We start from the raw sequence: 18946 nt of genomic DNA on the forward strand, positions 1-18946 counted from the left end.
AGCTGATTTGGAACGTAACATTATGTATAAAAATATTCTATAGACACATATTACTGTTGTCTGAACTAAAAGCAATCGTCTGTGAAATTTGTGAAACTCGAGATGTAGCATCTGGTATTCAAAACAATTTTTAACTATTTATTTTTATTCAGTGTCCCTGTGCTGTTATTTTTTTTAACAAACTGATCCTCAAGGAAATTGGTTCAAACGTAGAATAATAATTTCACTTGAAATTGTTTATTTGGTGATGTCGAGAAAACCCTTGTAGACAAAATATACTTGTAAAGACTCGTTTGGGTTTAGAAAAATTTACGTAGAGGAGCCTTACGTAAAAAAATTTTTTCAACCGAAATGAGCTCGTTTACATATAAATTGATTTTATTTGTTGTTTTTTTTTTAATTTCGCGCTAAACAACTAGAGAGGCTACATGTGCTAGCCGTCCCTAATTTAGCAGTGTTAGACTAGAGGGAAGGCAGCTAGTCGTCTCCACCCACCACCAAATCTTGGGCTACTTTTTTTACCAACCAATAGTGGGATTGACCGTCCATGACTGTCCTGTAAGTCCACTCTGGGGTTAATACTTCGATAAATACCATAAGATAAAACTTGCTGTGGTCGCTAATTGGCACGTACCACTACAAACATGATTAAATAATGGATGGATGATGACTAATTGTCCCCTAGCAGATCATTTCAGAAGCTGCTTTTACGAACCGCTGAATGATATTATTTGAATGTTTCACACGGCACATTATGTTACAAAAATTGTCTCAATAAATAGAGGTTGTTGAGAAAAAAGAAAACTAGTTATTACTATTGTAACACACGAAACAGTTTACAAACCGTAGTTGTTGTTAGTTGTGTAGAATTACCCTAAAGATGGAAAAAGCTGGTATGTGTTATTTACTTGTCTACGTGAAAGTTGTTACTCATGGGGTACACAGTTAAAACTTAGGTTTAGAGGTAATACAAACACTTTTACCTCAAAACAATAGGTTCCTTAAAACAAATGTGAACTGTAATATTATTAGTTGTAGAGATATAAATACAAGTTTGTACTCTTATCAAAAGTAAATTACTTTGGTTGCAAAATGAATAGTTAGTTTATTTAAATACATGATTATCTCAAGAAACCACCCACATGTTTGTCCCGCTTCGAAATTTTGTGAAACTGACCAAACATATTTTACGTCAGTGAACAGAACTGATCTACTTTTATCAGTTCAGGATGATGCTGTCATCTTAAATCTGAATATTAGATGTTGCATTTCATCCAACAGACGAGTGTTAATTCTACGAAATAGAAAGTGTTATTTTAACACATGTTTTTGTAATTATTTAAGACGTACCTTTAATTTTGTAAATTAATTTTGTAAAAGGTCCATTTTTGACAAAAACAGATTATACGATCGAGTATCGGTCACAACATAAGTTTTAAACTATTGAAAGACACGAGTAAGAAATATAATACATAAGTAATATTGAAAAAAAAACAAAATCAAGCAGCAATTTTATTGTACTAAAAGTGTTCCTGATATTTTATATAGGTGAAACAATGAGAGACGATAACTGCTGCATATGTCGTTACTTGTTGCTGTGAAAATGGAAAGATGAAATGCATCTGTAACTGTAAGGATGACACATCTCAATGTTGTACTGAAGCTGAAGATGAGAAACACAAATGTACAGTTACTGTTGTTTGTGAAAGCGGAGATACACGTTGTAGTCCAGTCTGTAAGAAGGAGTCATGCCAGGATTGTGTAGAAACCAGAAAGAAGAACAGCTGCGTTTGTACCGTTACCTGTTGCTGTGAAGACGGAAAGATGAAATGTGTTTGTAACTCCAAGGGTAACAGTTCTCAGTGTTGTAAAGACGGAAAGGATAAATGTACTGTTACTTGTGAGTGTTAAAGATGAAAGGACTTATCCCATACTACTGAAATTTTAATGATGGTGAATTATTTGACTGAAACTCGTAAATTGATGGCATGAATTAACAGCAAGAGAAAATTAATTTGAAGATGAAAAACGTAATTTAAAATTGTAATAAGTATTTTACATATATTTCACTGTATTCTAGAGAGACGGTTAGTACTATACCAAACCGAATACGGATTAATGTATGTTGGTTCTCTTTTCAATTTGATAAATGTGATTATATAAAGTTTAAATGTTTAATTGATGATAGATAATTATTTAAACAATTAGCTATCTAGATACATCAAACATAGTGAAGTCAAAATGTTAATTGGTTTTATAATGTTTTTTTCAATTTAATCTTTGTACCATCAACAGACTAGCACCATTAGATTTGTGAATGAGTAATCAATATAAGAAGCTACAGTGGCTTTTAGGAATACAATGTTGTGATGTTGAATTAATAAAATAAACTACATGAAATTCTTGTATGAACATTTATTGGTCACCAGTATTCTTCATCGTATAATATCAGAATGTGGACTTCTATTTTTCAATACTTAGTGCAAAAAAGACTAACGTACAGTTTGTGTCTTAAAAAAACACACACGGATTTTTTGTATAAAAATTCATCATCATTACCACAGTGTAATTTGAAATAAGATGAGAAATTTCTAAATTTTCAATTTGATATTCAGTATTTATTTTTAATGTTTAAATTTACACGAGTGTTGTTTGCCTTAGCTGTCTGTAATTTAATAGTAAAAACTGGAAAGAAGGCAGCTAGTTATCATGAGTTACCGCCAACTATTGTTGTACTGCTTCAGGATTCATTTTATGATTGTCATTTCACCTTTATCCAGAGGTTCATTTGCTTTCTTGTTACAACTACTATCCAGGATATTATCAGTGGAACTTCTCTTGCCAGTAAACTGCTTCGTGTGTCAGACAGATGTATTTACGTAATTCAAAATATACTAATCTAATACAAACATTTATTATAATACTGTGTTTGTACTTGTAATTCAAGTTGTACTAGCTATAATATTATTTCAGCTAAACACTAGAGCTATAACCAAACTAAAGTGATATCGTACTGAGTAAAATTGTAATTTTAACAGAGAAGAGAGGTCATGAGTTAACGGTGTTCTTTGAACTAGGAAAGCAAAGTGGTGCACAAAACTAGTTTTCACCAGTCTTATTGTTAGAATTATGGTGTACCGAATTTAGAATAATATATATATATATATATATATAGAGCACTCAACAAAGTAGGCTATAATCAACTGTCCATTGATTCTGTGGGCATGCGCTATTAGTTTTCTTTCTTGATTTGCTAAAAAATTTTTTTTATTTACTTTTATCCAACCTAAATATTTATATACCAATAGTTCGATTTTTAACAAAACTTATCCTATAAACTGACAACTGAATTTAAGACAATGTAGAAGCAACTTAACCTGTAACTTAGAAAATGGTACCAGTTGTTAACAAAGCTGAATCAAGATATTTTACAAAAAATGTTAGACCATTATTTAGATTACATGAAACGAACAGTAGATTGACCATAAAGTTATAACACCCACACGGCTGTAAGGGGCCACTATGTTTAGTATGAAGGGGATTCAAACCCGTGACGATCGGATTTCGAGTAGCGCCCAATAACCACATGACCATGACAGGCCTTATTTCGTCATAGGCTGCCGTCGGGTGAAAAGGTACAATCTCTTCTTGAAACGTTCGATCATAGCTTACGATACAATGGAGCGTCAGTAACTGTTTACTTGCGTATTATTATAGGTATATAAGTTATTTTCATTACAAATATAATGTAATAATTTTACTTTTGAGAAAAGTTCAAAAATTAGATAATTTAATTCTAGTGATTATACTATTATAACAAACTTGAGGAATTTTGCGCCCGCTATAATTTTAAGGTTGTAGAAACAACACAGCCAAAAACAGAAATATCCGGTATAATTTTACATTCTATTAACGCATGAAATAATAATGCATATTTATATTAAACATGAATATTATGAAGATTTGTTGTTCTACAGTAAAGTATGTATTTTTCAGGGAACTAAATTTTGAAAACAAAAGTATTACTAGGCCTATATGTTGTGAGAGTAATGTACGTAATGTGAATTAATACGCGAGAATATAAAATTTTCTACCCAGATTGTATGTCACATAAACACGTAAAATATATTCTTAAAAAATTACACTTACGATATCATTTCTTTGACTTCACACATAGTAATTATAAAACAAAATATAGATAAAATATACCACAACATATAATATTCCTTAATTACCTTATATTTTTAGTACATTTCATTTATATGTCATTTTTTTTTGTTTTCACACCATTATGGAAATATAAGTAATCGTTGGAGCTATAGTCTAGATTTGTTTCTTTAGATTTAGGCCTGTAGAGCATGAAACGGAATTTGAACGTAAAGCAAACTTAAATAAAACATTAATTATTATCAAAACATTTTGATCGACTAATCTGTTCTACAACATCTCCGATAAAGTCGTAATATTGAAACGTTGATTCAAGTAAATAAAGAATATTTAAGAAGTAGGCCTGCTATTCCAGAACTTAACGTATCTGCGTGCCAGTATTCATTAGGCCGACTATATGACTGACACTATACAACAACAGCTAAAATCATAAGCCTAATTAAAGATAAAATTTAGTCTGAAGTTGACTACTTTAACACAATGTTACTTAAAGAATTAAACGTTTGTGGTAAATTAAGAATACTAAAATGCCTTATAAATATAACAATATCCTAAAATTTCTAGAGAGAAGGATAGCTATACACATCAACAATCTTTTGTTTTATACTGGGATTTGATCGTCATTATTTAGTTCAACAACATTTATAAAAGTTTTCTTTAAAAGTGAACCAACGAATCTTGTGATTTACTCTTGAGACACGAATCACATAAGGCCTGATGTTTTGGATTTCATAGAGAATTTAATTTTTTGTGAATTTTTATTTTATTATCAGAAAATTGAAACAAACTTGTGATTAGTTTATACACAATTACCAGTTTATTATAAAAAGTCAAAATTTGATAAGGCAAAAAACGATGGCAATATAATATTCAATACAAAATCTCGTTGCTTAGTTCTATAACGTCATTTTCGGCGTAATCTCTAGGATTTGTGGGAGAAAAGTTCTACGACGATTTTTTTCTGTAAAATTTATAAATGCCACAATACTCTGAACACGAACACTTTTAGTAAATTATAAAAGTGGAACACAATCCGTCCAGCTTTCTGAATTCCGTGTTTTCGTGGTCAACACCTCTGGAAGTAAAGTGTATTTTTTGGGGGTAACAATATCTAATTCTTTATTAGATTATATAAATATTTTGATTTTCCTAATACCAGAAGCTGTGATATCTTTCTTTATCTCTCCAAATATCAGTCTCGTTGACTTGCATTCTATATAAAAATTTAATTGTTGAAACTATTCACTTTGTTATAACTATGAAGAATCATTAAGTTGAGAGAGTAGCTGGTAAAAGAGTATCCCAAGAGGTGGCGGTTGTTAGTGATGACTATCTGCCTTCGTTTGACACTGCACAATCAGGGACGGCGAGTGCAGATAGCTTTACTGTAGGTTTGCGCGAAAGTGAAAAACAAACAAACCATTTTTTTGAAAGAAAAAGTAAAAGATGTTTCTCGTCAGTTCAAATTACACAAACACCAGTTTAATTTTGAAACTTATTTGAAATTTGTAAAGTTATTGTTGAATTAATGTGGTGAAGTATCAAAGTACCACAATAGAAAATGATACAATGCGCAATAAAAAAGTTCGTTTCTAGATCTATAAATTTGTTTTCTCTGTGGTCATTGCGAAACTGTCATAGAATTTAACGAGGAAAAATCGACGAAGATATGTTACTCTTGGTAAACAGATAAGTGTATTAACTGTGTTGAACATGTGTGCTTCTGCAATTTCCTGTAAACTCGCCATCTTTGTGGCGGTACACTTTCGGTATTAAATTATAGTTTTTCAAGTTAAACGATCGAATTATTTCCTATAATAAAAATACATGTTTTTATTTTTAACTTTGTTATAGTAGACTCAGTGACACACTTTCGTATACCACCCAATATCCTGAATTTAGTCTCATGTACTTTCAGACCTTGTTAAAATTCAAGTGTTGGATAGATTTCACTTAAGTATGAAGCATTGGTAAAATATTCACAGAGTACGAACTATGAAAAAAAAACTCATTTAAGTTTGAAACGAAAACATTCTTGAATAACTTTCAGTTTTGACTTTTTGTGAAGTTGACAGAATTATTCAGTTGAGTGTTAAGTTTTGAACAGCATTAAGATGAGTATGAATTATTGAAAACATTTACCTTATTTTGAACTACTGAAAATCAGTTCGCTGGTTGTGAAGTTTTGGATAGTTTTCTATTCAGTTTCGACATTCACTGACTGGGATAATACTATTAAAATATGGAGTCGTTCTGTTTGTTGTTATAAATGTCTTGTTTCAAGATTTATTAAGTCTTAGGTCACTCATCAAACTTAAAACATAATTTACAATAATTTGAGAAATAATTAGATTTTATTTTAATGTGTTTATATTAATTTGAATACAGGGGAATTTTATATTGTAATTAAGAATGGTACTTTTGCCCATCTTTTAATCTTAGATTTGAAAGTCTGTGGCAATCGTAGAATAATATCTGTATAGCAATTTTGTTTCTTTGTTTGACGTAATGGAAAGTTGAATATTAGAAGCTTCATAAATACTGTTCTTACCTTGATTCCTTTTATTGTCTGTTATGTTGGGCGTGTATATACATATATATATATTACCAGCAGTAGGTTAATGACTGTTCAATTGGGCCATTACATAAAATCACAAAACTTTTGTGATATATATTTATTTCCTGTTTTTCTTGTAAATGTAAATTCTTCATATTATACTAAAGTGCTGAAAGTTTTATCTTTTTTGCTTTTCTCAATAGAGAACTTTATAGCATAAAACTTATCAAGAGAACATTTTAGATAGAGAGAAATTTTAACATTTTGGGGATTGGTGTAAACGCTAAATATTCTATGTAGTTTTTTAAAATTTTCCGGTAAAGGTAACTGATGGATAATAATGTAGAGCTAATGACTTAGAGACCATGGTATTAATGTACTCTTTTATTTTTGGACTATTGTCTGCTTGAAGAACAGTTTCTCCTGTCACCTTTGTACTTTGTCCATAATATGTGTAACACATTTTCCGAATTAGACGGTTACAAACCACGGAATCTCGAATTTAGTCTTAACAAACGAAAACTACGTTTAATGCAGCCATATATTTTGACTTTTATGAATATTTTAGTTTCGTTTCGTTTATTTCACCTTACTAGTTAAATCCGAGACGAGAGTCATATATTTCTAACCAGTTTAAATCCTAAAAATATTATTTAATCTTTGAAATATATTCTAGATTTGCAAAGTCATTGTTGAATTGATAGGGTCAATTAGTAAAGATTGGAGATAAAGAAAATCTGTTTTGTCATAGTTAGAGACAAATAAATTAGGTGTGATATTAAATCTTCATTCATTTTGCTGAGTCACCATTTACTTTATAGTTAATATAAATCATTAAAAGGTAATGTTTAAAGTATAAAATACTGAGTTATGATTATTATTTATTAGATGTGTTTTATTTGATTTGAAATGGAGGCAATAATAAATTTGTAGATTGTCATTCAATTCAGGATAACCTCAATTGTATAGGATAAACTTACGGTACTTTTATAGCACTTGAGGTGGTTGGTAGCATGACATTAAAAAAAAAGAGAATTCAGAATATATACATGATACTGTTGGCTGAATTAAAATGTCATAGTGAATCAAATTTGTGAAAGTCCAGAGTGTGACAACTAGATATTTACAACAATTTTGAACTATTTATTTTATTCAGTGTTTTAAAACTTTTATTCTTTCACAAACTAATGATTAAGCAAATTGGTTTTCAAACGTGGAAAAATAATTTCCTGAAATTAACATGATATTAAAAAACTTAAAATAGAAATAAGTGAAGGAAATTAAAATATAATTTAAAATTTAAATATAAAATGTAAATAGATATAAACTTAATGTTTAGAAATAATAAAACTTTATGAAACGACTTGGATATTGATTTATACAAGTTAAAAAAGGAGACTACAAATATATCTAGGATAGACTACTAACAATTATATTTTAGTAGTGTATTTCAAGTGGTAATATATTTCAATAAATGAAACAATCTAATTGTTATCTGCGCGTTAATGGATGGAATGGTTAAATACAATCTCTATCAGAAACATGTACTACACACAAAAATGTTTCTCTACCTATTTTTACCTCGTTACGATAAGCTACATGCTAACGGCAATAAAACTTCGGTTTGGATACATGTGATGGGAAAACATAATAACGTCGTTATGTAAATTTGTGTTTAGAACAAGAAAACAAATGTTGATATTTATTACAAGGATAAATTCCATTTTAGTACGTTGTAGTCGAGTTTTATTATGTTTTGTTTTAATCTTTGTAATCTTTATATGTTATAGAGCCCAACTAATTTTTAAATTTGACGAAGTGTCAGAAAATTAGCGTAAAAAACAAATATTTATGCCACGTTTAGAAGTGCTAGTATTTTAATAAATATCTTATTCCAGAGATCTTTCAAACTTTTTTTTTTATTTAGGTGCTTTACTCTCTACCGAAAGAGCCAAAACGTGCTTTAGTTTGGATGTATTGAGAAAGTTTTCAATGCTAGAAATTACTCTCATATAATTTCGCACAGAATTTTTTTACAAGTATCAGAAATTGCCGAGTTTTGGGAATGAGCACTCTAGTGTACATAGGGTACAATTGGGAAATAATCAGTTATCTGTCTCTGGACACCATTGAATTCCTTACTCATAGAGGTAGCCCCTTCGTACCCTTGTCCTCGCAGGTAGCCATGTTAGTACCATATTTTGTCAGATTGTTTATGATGAAACCAGCCAAGTTTCTGTCTGTCACATCACAACCAGGTATAAATTGCAAAACATCTTCGCTTGTTGCAACAGAGTTGTCATTGGCATGCAAATATCTAACACACAGCAAAAAAGTGTTCAATGCCTGAAATATCTGTTGTTTCATCAGCTAATATTGAGTAAAACTTTGCAGCATTACCCTGTTAACCAAAGCATCAAGAACATGAGTATTACAGGCGTAGATGATTTCATTTAGAATTTATGAAGTCAGATAGGTCTTATCTGAACTGTCTGTTTGTACTCAAAAAATTCCCATAGTTATTATGGGCTCCTCATCAGTTTCACCAAGAAACATTGGACTAGAATCATATTTTCCCCTCGTATTTAAATTTTGTCTCCCACACAGCAATATAATATTAATAATAAGAATTAAATATTGCCGGTTCTGTTCAATTTCTTGCTTGTAAGTTGCATCAAGCTGAAAGTGCACAGATGAACTTGTGTTTACGACCTGTAGAAGATTGTTAGCTTTGTTTTTGCTGTCTTGGTAATACTATTTCAATTCTTGTGCATTGAAGTATTCAACAGCCTTTTTCCAGTTTGTGTATGGAAATTTCACTAGTTGTCCCAATTTCTGACTTCCATCAGAGCAAAAGACAACAATACTTGCAGAAAGAACCCTTTGCATGTTGACTGTAGAGTAGCCATCTCCACTGTGAAAGCCAACGATGCAGAGTGTTTGCATAATTTTTAACGCAAAATAAATTTTATGAGGAGTCGACTTACCTGTTTACCAATGCTGACATCACCAGAAATGAAATTTTCAATGTCTCAGACTGACCCTGAAGTGGTAGTGGTAGCATTGGCCAAGGTGATAACTCTGACAATTCAGTTGACAATTCTGATTCAATCTGATTGGCTGCAGCAGATTGATCAGGTTCAGCCTCATGAATGTGTTTAAAGAACCCGTGCAGTGTTTTTTGCTGTTTGAGGCTTGACAACATGTTTGTCAACATCACATTCACAGTACCATTGGCGCCACCTATAGTGAACGATTCAGAATACATGGCGCCAAAGGCAGTAGGTTAGTGCCATGGTGCTGCCATCTCGCTACGGTGCCACCCACTGTTTATCTGGGAAGTTAATTCTTGAAATCCAGTGAATCTGAACATATACTGTCCATGATATTTGAATACAGATTATAGGTTGATGACAGGACTGTAGGCCTACTTTGCTGGGTCTGATAACTTTAAGTTATATATTATATATATATATAGGCCTATATATTTATTTATGATTAAAAAATAAGACAAACACCTCAGTGTGCCATTCTGAAATTTGCTAAGAAGGTGGTATCAGAATGCATAATTCAGGGTTTTCTTTTACGTTTTATTAAAAATTTCCCTGGGAGGACATGCCACACGACCCCTAGCATGGCTTCACGCCTACGGCGCATGTGTCAAACACTCAAACTAACCCTCCTCAATGGCCATTTCTGGCCATGTCCCTGTCAAAGATAAGTCTCAATGATTTGCATTCTATGTTATAATTTAAATGTTCAAACAATTCGCCTTGTTTTAAGCTATTAAGAAGCATCCATTTGAGAGAGTAACTTATGAGTTGGGTATGAATTATTGAAAAGTATTGAGATGGATGTCAGTTACCGAAAACATTTAATTTATTGTGAATTCCTAAACACCATTCAACTGGGTAAGAAGTTTTGAAAGGGTTTCTGTTCATTTTCAAGTTTGTAGTTATATATGTCTTGTTTCAAGAATTATTAAGTCTTAGGTTACTCATTAAACTTTAGAGATAATTTCAGAAATATCTGGATTTTATTTTTAATATGATAATATTGATTTAATTATATGTGAATATTATATTGCAATTAGAAATGGTGCTTTTGCACATCTTTTAATTTTAAGTTTGAAAGTCTGTTTCAATCAGTGCATTCTTAGAATGATATACACTGCTGGCCAAAATCTTAAGGGCAATGAACATAAAGATAAAATATGCATTTTCTCTGTTAAACTCAACCACGTATTTCAGTGGAGATTCGAAATATTAAAATAAGAAAAGGTGAAAAAAAGAACTTTTTCAGCATTTAATATGGAAAATGTTAACACTATGAAATTAGTCTAAAAACAAGCTGGTCGAAAGTTTAAGACCATATCAAAAACAACTCCTAAACAGGGTAGAAAATGCCCAACAAAAGGTCTCAGTAGTGTGTTGCACAGCCGTCATTGCGAATAACTTCAAACATTCGCTTTGGCATGGTTGATATAAGAATTTGCAGAAGGTTGGATGGTTTTTTTAATCCTAAGATGACTTCACGAAGATCATGCACTGTTTGGAATTGATGTTTATTTCTATAAACTTCCCATGCCATCCATTCTCAAACATTTTTAAAGGGGTTCAATTCGAGCAAACACGCAGGATGGTCCAAAAGAATCACGTTATTCGCCACGAGAAAGTCCTTTTTCCTGCGGTCATTGTTGATTGCAGCTTTGTCCTGCTGAAAGATTCAGTCATTTTTTATTCAAGCGATGGCCTTCAGTCAATAAGAATGCTCTCTCCAACATGCCCATGTCGACAGCTGCTGTTGGACACCCAAGTATAGCTTGAAGCTCCATTGTTCCATGAAAGGAGAAAGCACCCCAGATCATGATGGAACCTCCTTATCGTGCCAGTAACATTGAAAAACATTTGGACTATCCAGCTTGAATAATTTCTCATCAGAGAACTAAACTTTTGTCCACTTTTCTACGTCCCATGTTTGGTGCTTCTCAACAAAGTTTAACCAAGCCGTTTTGTGGTGTGTAGGAGGCGTGGCCTTTGAAGACGTTTACGGTTTTAAAGCTTTTCGCTCGTAGATGGCGTCTTATTGTTCTTGAGCTGCAGTCTACGTGCGTAAGGGCCTAAATCTGGTTCGACTATAGCCTGGTGTCTTGCCAGACAATCCATCGAATCATCCTGCTCAACTCCGGCTAAATATCATTGGGCGGACTTCTTGAAATTCTCGTTTCGTATAACTCAGGGTCTTCTACCAAATTTGCAACAGCAGTTTTACTACATCCAATCTCACCATCTATGGCACGTTAAGAGAAACCTTGCTCTTGAGCCTCAACAATTCTGCCACGTTCAAATTCTGTCAGCTTTTCAGCTTTTCCCATGTTTTTACCCAATGTAACACAGGAGATGTCAGTGGGAGATGTTGATAGCGCTAATGTTCGAACAAAAATAACAAAATTATCTTACATGTTTACCGATTAACGCTTCGTTTGAGTATGGTCTTAAACTTTTGACCAGCTAGTATTTAAATTAAGTTCATAGTGTTCACATTTTCCTATTAAATGCTAAAACGTTTTTATTTTTATTTTCTCTTTTCTTATTTTCACCTTTCGAAGAATTTGGCCAGCAGTGTATATATACCATTTTTGTTTCTTTGTTTGATGTAATGGAAAAATTGAATATTAGAATTTTTGTAAACACTGTTTTTATCTTAATTCCTTTTATTTAGTCTGGACACACGAAAACTATGTCTAATGCGGTTTTATATGTTGACATTCATGAAGTTTTAGTTTAGTTTTGTTTATATCACCTTACTGGTCAAATGCGAGACGAAAGCCATAAATGTCTAACCAGTTGAAATCCTAAAATATTATTTCATGTTTGAAATATATTCTAGATTTGAAAAGTCATTGTTGAATTGATAGGGTCAAGTACTAAAGATTGCAGATAGCGAAAATTGCCTCGTCATAGTTAGAGACAAATAAACAAGGGCGTAAAATCTTTATATATTTTGCTGAGTCATCATTTAATAGAGAAATACTTTAATGTTAATCTCAATAATTAAAAGGTAATGGTTAAACTAGCCGTCCCTAATTTAGCAGTGTTAGACTAGAGGGAAGGCAGCTAGTCGTCTCCACCCACCACCAAATCTTGGGGTACTCTTTTACCAACGAATAGTGGGATTGACCGTCATGACTGTCCCGTAAGTTCACTCTGGGGTTAATACTTCGATAAATACCATAAGATAAAAACTTGCTGTGGTCATTAACTGGCACGTACCACTACAAACATGATTAGATAATGGATGTGATGACTAATTCTCCACTAGCAGATCATTCAAGAAGCTGCACACGAACCGCTGAATTATCTTGAATGTTTCACACGGCACATTATGTTACAACAATTGTCTCAATAAATAGAGGTTGTTGAGAAAAGAAAGTTAATTATTACTATTGTAACACACGAAACAGTTTACAAACCGTAGTTGTTAGTTGTGAAGAATTACCCTGAAGATGTTAAAAGCTGGTAAGTTATTTTCTTGTCTACGTGAAAGTTGATACTCATGGGGTACACAGTTAAAACTTAGTTTTGGAGAATAATACAAACACTTTTACCTCATAACAAAACTGAGTTTCATAAACACACTTGTCTGAACTGTAATAATATTGATAGTTGTAGCGATATAAATACAGAAGTTTTGTACTCTTATCAATGTAAGTAAATTAGCTGCAAAATGAATAATTAGTTTATGTAAATACATGTTTATCAAGAAAACACCTACATGTTTGTTCCGTTCCCCAGTTGGTAAGACTGACCACACATATTTTACGTCAGTTAACATAACTGAGCTATTTTTATCAGTCCATCATAATTCTGTTATCTTAAATCTGAATATTCGATGTTGCATTTCATCCAACAGACGTGTATTAATTCTACGGAATAGAAAGTGTTATTTTAAAAAAGGTTTTCCTAATTATTTAAGACGTACATTTTAATTTTGTAGACTTAAATTTTGAAAGCTTCATTTTTGACAAAAAGAAGTAAGTTATACGACCAAGAATAAAGAAATAATTTTGAAAAATTTAAGCAGGAAGTTTTTTATTGTATGTAAGATGTAAGTAAAGTTTATTTTAAATTAGGTGAATCAAAGAAAGACGACAGCTGTTGTACATGTGTCGTTACTTGTCGCTGTGAAAATGGAAAGATGAAATGCGTCTGTAACTGTAAGGATGACACATTTCAATGTTGTACAGAAGCTAAAGATAGGAAAAACAAATGTACAGTTACTGTCGTTTGTGAATGCGGAGATGCACGTTGTAGTCCAGAGTGTAAGAAGGATTCATGCGAGGATTGTGTAGAAACCAGAAAGAAGAACAGCTGCGTTTGTAACGTTACCTGCTGGTGTGAAAACGGAAAGATGAAATGTGTGTGTAACTGCAAGGATAACACTTCTCAGTGTTGTGAAGAAGGTAAGAAAAGAAAGGATAAATGTACTGTTAGTTGTCAAAGTTGAAAATAAATTATTAATCCTATATTTCTGAACTTTCAATGTTCGTGAATTGTTTGAGTGAGAAACACTTAAATTGAATGGTACTGATCAATAAGAGGATATTAATTTTATTATGATATACGTACTTTAAATGTGTAACGTTAACGTAAATATTTTTCAAATCTTTCGCAGAATGAGAAACAGTTAGCAGTTTATCACACTGAATATCGATAAAAGTATATTGGTTCTCTTTCTAATTCGATAAATATTATTATATATATTTGAACATTTCAGTTAAGTGTTCATGAGGATTTGTTATATAATTAGCTAGATATATCAAACATGCTTAAATATAATGTTAATCACTTCAATATATTTTTCTTTAATCATTATACCTTCTGTAGACGGGTACTATTGTATTTTTATAACGTCTTAAAACCAATTCGTGACAAAGGAATCGATACAAGAAACTATAGAGAATATTTTTAAGAATATAATTTTACGATGTTGAATTAATAAAATAAGGATGATACCAAATTACTATATAAAAGTTTTATTGAATCGGCAGTAACCTTATTCTGATAATATCGGAATATGGAGTTCGATTCTCACGATGGTAAGTTCAGGTAGACTTGTATGCAGTTTTGCGTACAAACAAAACACACAATTTTAATATATTATCCCTATTACCATACAGGAAATTGATTTAATTTAAAATTACTATGCTCTTTTATCACTGACAGATATTTATTTTTTTTATTTGTTTTGATATTCGCGCTAAACTACACGAGGAATTCTCTACTATTCTTCTGTGATTTACGAGGGAAATACCAGAAGGAAGGCTACCGATGATCATCGACAATTTGTAAGACTAACCTACACATAAAACACTACCACGATGAAATAGTAAAGGATATTGTGTGCAAGTGATATTCGAATCGGTGACCCAAATATTACTAGTCGAACGTTTTACATTGTGGCCATAACAAGGTCATTTCTTTAGAAGACAAAGTAACAGATGTTTATGGAGTATCTTCTTATTGTTGCTAATCTACCCAGTAATTGTGGATATGATCTGGTACACCTTGAAGATCGAAATTGTATTTACCGTTGATCTTTTTATCCACAGTTCTATCTAATCTAAAGCAAAAAACTAGTATTCAGAAACTTAACAGTGGAATTCATCTTGCCAGTAGATTGGTTCGTGTCTCGGATAGATGCCCTTACATGTATTAGATGTAAACTGATGTACATGTAACCTAACATAGTTAAAGATAAATATTGAGCTATAACCAAACCAAAGTGATATCGTACATAGTACAATTTGATAACTGACCGATATGATCAGAGAATACAGGTCATGAGCCAGCGCTGTCTAGGTCTGTAACATTTAAACTGGTAACAGCGAAATTAAATATGTAATAATGTGTAAAATACTAGATGTATAGCTGAATCAGGATATTTTACAACAACTTGCAGACCGATATTTATATTACATGGAACGAAAATTACTAACACTTTAGAGTTTAGGGTTCGTCAAGTGCACCAGGTTCTAATTTCTTTATGTTACAAAGGCTCGCGTCGGTGGGAAGGCACCTTCTCTACTTCAAACTGTCGATCAATGCTTATGACACACGGACCATCAGTAACTATTTACTTATTTCTATAGGTTTCGTTACTGTCGTAACGTAATTATTTTAGAAAGGAGAGTTACAAAACGTTTATCAAAAAGTAAATTACTTATGGTTGCAAAATGAATAGTTGGTTTATTTAAATACATGATTATGTCAAGAAACCACCCACATGTTTGTCCCGTTTAGAAATTTTGTGAAACTGACCAAACATATTTTACGTCAGTGAACAGAACTGATCCACTTTTATCAGTTCAGGATGATGCTGTCATCTTAAAATCTGAATATTAGATGTTGCATTTCATCCAACAGACGAGTGTTAATTCTACGAAATAGAAAGTGTTATTTTAACACATGTTTTTGTAATTATTTAAGACGTACCTTTAATTTTGTAAATTAATTTTGTAAAATGTCCATTTTTGACAAAAACAGATTATACGATCGAGTATTGGTCACAACATAAGTTTTAAAACTATTGAAAGACACGAGTAACAAATATAATACATAAGCAATATTGAAAACAAAATTAAGCAGCAATTTTTATTGTACTAAAAGTGTTCCTGAAATTTTTATATAGGTGAACCGATGAGAGACGATAACTGCTGTACATGTGTCGTTACTTGTCGCTGTGAAAATGGAAAGATGAAATGCATCTGTAACTGTAAGGATGACACATCTCAATGTTGTACTGAAGCTGAAGATGAGAAACACAAATGTACAGTTACTGTTGTTTGTGAATGCGGAGATACACGTTGTAGTCCAGTCTGCAAGAAGGAGTCATGTCAGGATTGTGTAGAAGCCAGAAAGAAGAACAGCTGCGTTTGTACCGTTACCTGTTGCTGTGAAGACGGAAAGATGAAATGTGTTTGTAACTCCAAGGGTAACAGTTCTGAGTGGTGTAAAGACGGAAAGGATAAATGCACTGTTACTTGTGAGTGTTAAAGATGAAAGGACTTATCCCATACTACTGAAATTTTAATGATGGTGAATTATTTGACTAAAACTCGTAAATTGATGGCATGAATTAACAGCAAGAGAAAATTAATTTCAAGATGATATACGTAACTTGAAATTGTAATAAGTATTTTACATATATTTCACTGTATTCTAGAGAGACGGTTAGTACTATACCAAACCGAATACGGATTAATGTATGTTGGTTCTCTTTTCAATTTGATAAATGTGATTATATAAAGTTTAAATGTTTAATTAATGATAGATAATTATTTAAACAATTAGCTATCTAGATACATCAAACATAGTGAAGTCAAAATGTTAATTGGTTTTATAATGTTTTTTTTTAATTTAATCTTTGTACCATCAACAAACTAGCACCATTAGATTTGGAATGAGTAATCAATATAAGAAGCTACAGTGGCTTTTAGGAATACAATGTTGTGATGTTGAATTAATAAAATAAACTACATGAAATTCTTGTATGAACATCTATTGGTCACCAGTATTCTTCATCGTATAATATCAGAATGTGGACTTCTATTTTTCAATACTTAGTGCAAAAAGACAAACGTACAGTTTGTGTCTTAAAAAAAAACACACGGATTTTTTGTATGAAAATTCATCATCATTACCACAGTGTAATTTGAAATAAGATGAGAAATTTCTAAATTTTCAATTTGATATTCAGTATTTATTTTTAATGTTTAAATTTACACGAGTGTTGTTTGCCTTAGCTGTCTGTAATTTAATAGTAAAAAACTGGAAAGAAGGCAGCTAGCTATCATGAGTTACCGCCAACTATTGTTGTACTGCTTCAGGATTCATTTTATGATTGTCATTTCACCTTTATCCAGAGGTTCATTTGCTTTCTTGTTACAACTACTATCCAGGATATTATCAGTGGAACTTCTCTTGCCAGTAAACTGCTTCGTGTGTCAGACAGATGTATTTACGTATTTCAAAAATATACTAATCTAATACAAACATTTATTATAATACTGTACTTGTACTTCAAGTTGTACTAGCTATAATATTATTTCAGCTAAACACTAGAGCTATAACCAAACTAAAGTGATATCGTACTGAGTAAAATTGTAATTTTAAGAGAAGAGAGGTCATGAGTTAACGGTGTTCTTTGAACTAGGAAAGCAAGGTGGTGCACAAAACTAGTTTTCACCAGTCTTATTGTTAGAATTATGGTGTACCGAATTTAGAATAATATATAGAGCACTCAACAAAGTAGGCTATAATCAACTGTCCATTGGATTCTGTGGGCATGCGCTATTAGTTTTCTTTCTTGATTTGCTAAAAAATTTTGTTATTTACTTATATCCAACCTAAATATTTATATACCAAGAGTTCGATTTTTAACAAAACTTATCCTATAAACTGACAACTGAATTTAAGACAATGTACAAGCAACTTAACCTGTAACTTAGAAAATGGTACCAGTTGTTATCAAAGCTGAATCAAGATATTTTACAACAAATGTTAGACCATTATTTAGATTACATGATTAGATTACACCCACACGGCAGTAAGGGGCCACTATGTTTAGTATGAAGGGGATTCGAACCAGTGACGATCGGATTTCGAGTAGCGCCCACTAACCACATGACCATGACAGGCCTTATTTCGTCATAGGCTGCCGTCGGGTAAAAAGGTACAATCTCTTCTTGAAACGTTCGATCATAACTAACGATACAATGGAGCGTCAGTAACTGTTTACTTGCGTATTATTATAGGTATGTAGAAAAAAACACAGCCCAAGAAACGGAAATATCCGGTATAATTTTACATTCTATTAACGCATGAAATACTAATGCATATTTATATTAAACATGAATATGAATATTATGAAGATTTGTTGTTCTAGAGTAAAGTATGTATTTATCAGGGGAACTAAATTTTGAAAACAAAAGTATTACTAGGCCTATATGTTGTGAGAGTAACGTACGTAATGTGAATTAATACGCGAAAATAAAAATTTTCTACTCCAGATTGTATGTCACATAAACACGTAAAATATATTCTTAAAAAAATTACACTTACGATGTCATTTCTTTGACTTCACACATAGTAATTATAAAACAAAATATAGATAAAATATACCACAACATATAATATTCCTTAATTACCTTATATTTTTAGT

The 18946-nt window shown here is 31.8% G+C and overlaps 1 protein-coding gene across 2 annotated transcripts; it reads left to right on the top strand.

Moving 5' to 3' along the window:
* The first annotated feature begins 848 nt into the window (after window positions 1-848).
* Window positions 849-17268, top strand: LOC143251179 (uncharacterized). 2 transcript variants are annotated; one of them, XM_076502589.1, is made up of 3 exons: window positions 849-893; window positions 13857-14186; window positions 16415-17268. In XM_076502589.1, the coding sequence occupies exons 1-3, from the start codon at window positions 881-883 to the stop codon at window positions 16777-16779; spliced, it is 708 nt and encodes a 235-aa protein (XP_076358704.1). In that variant the 5' UTR covers window positions 849-880; the 3' UTR covers window positions 16780-17268. The 2 variants fall into 2 exon arrangements, with proteins under 2 accessions (XP_076358704.1, XP_076358703.1); XM_076502588.1 differs by lacking the exon at window positions 849-893 and adding an exon at window positions 13159-13242.
* Window positions 17269-18946: the final 1678 nt, after the last annotated feature.

Source organism: Tachypleus tridentatus, chromosome 5 (assembly GCF_004210375.1).
Source record: "Tachypleus tridentatus isolate NWPU-2018 chromosome 5, ASM421037v1, whole genome shotgun sequence".
In the NCBI taxonomy this organism is placed as follows: Eukaryota; Metazoa; Arthropoda; class Merostomata; order Xiphosura; family Limulidae; genus Tachypleus; species Tachypleus tridentatus.

Excerpts from the sequence above, each read along its gene's own strand:
- LOC143251179 (XM_076502589.1), top strand. Across the intron at positions 14,187-16,414 it reads TTCTCAGTGTTGTGAAGAAG|GTGAACCGATGAGAGACGAT; the intron begins GTAAGAAAAGAA and ends ATTTTTATATAG.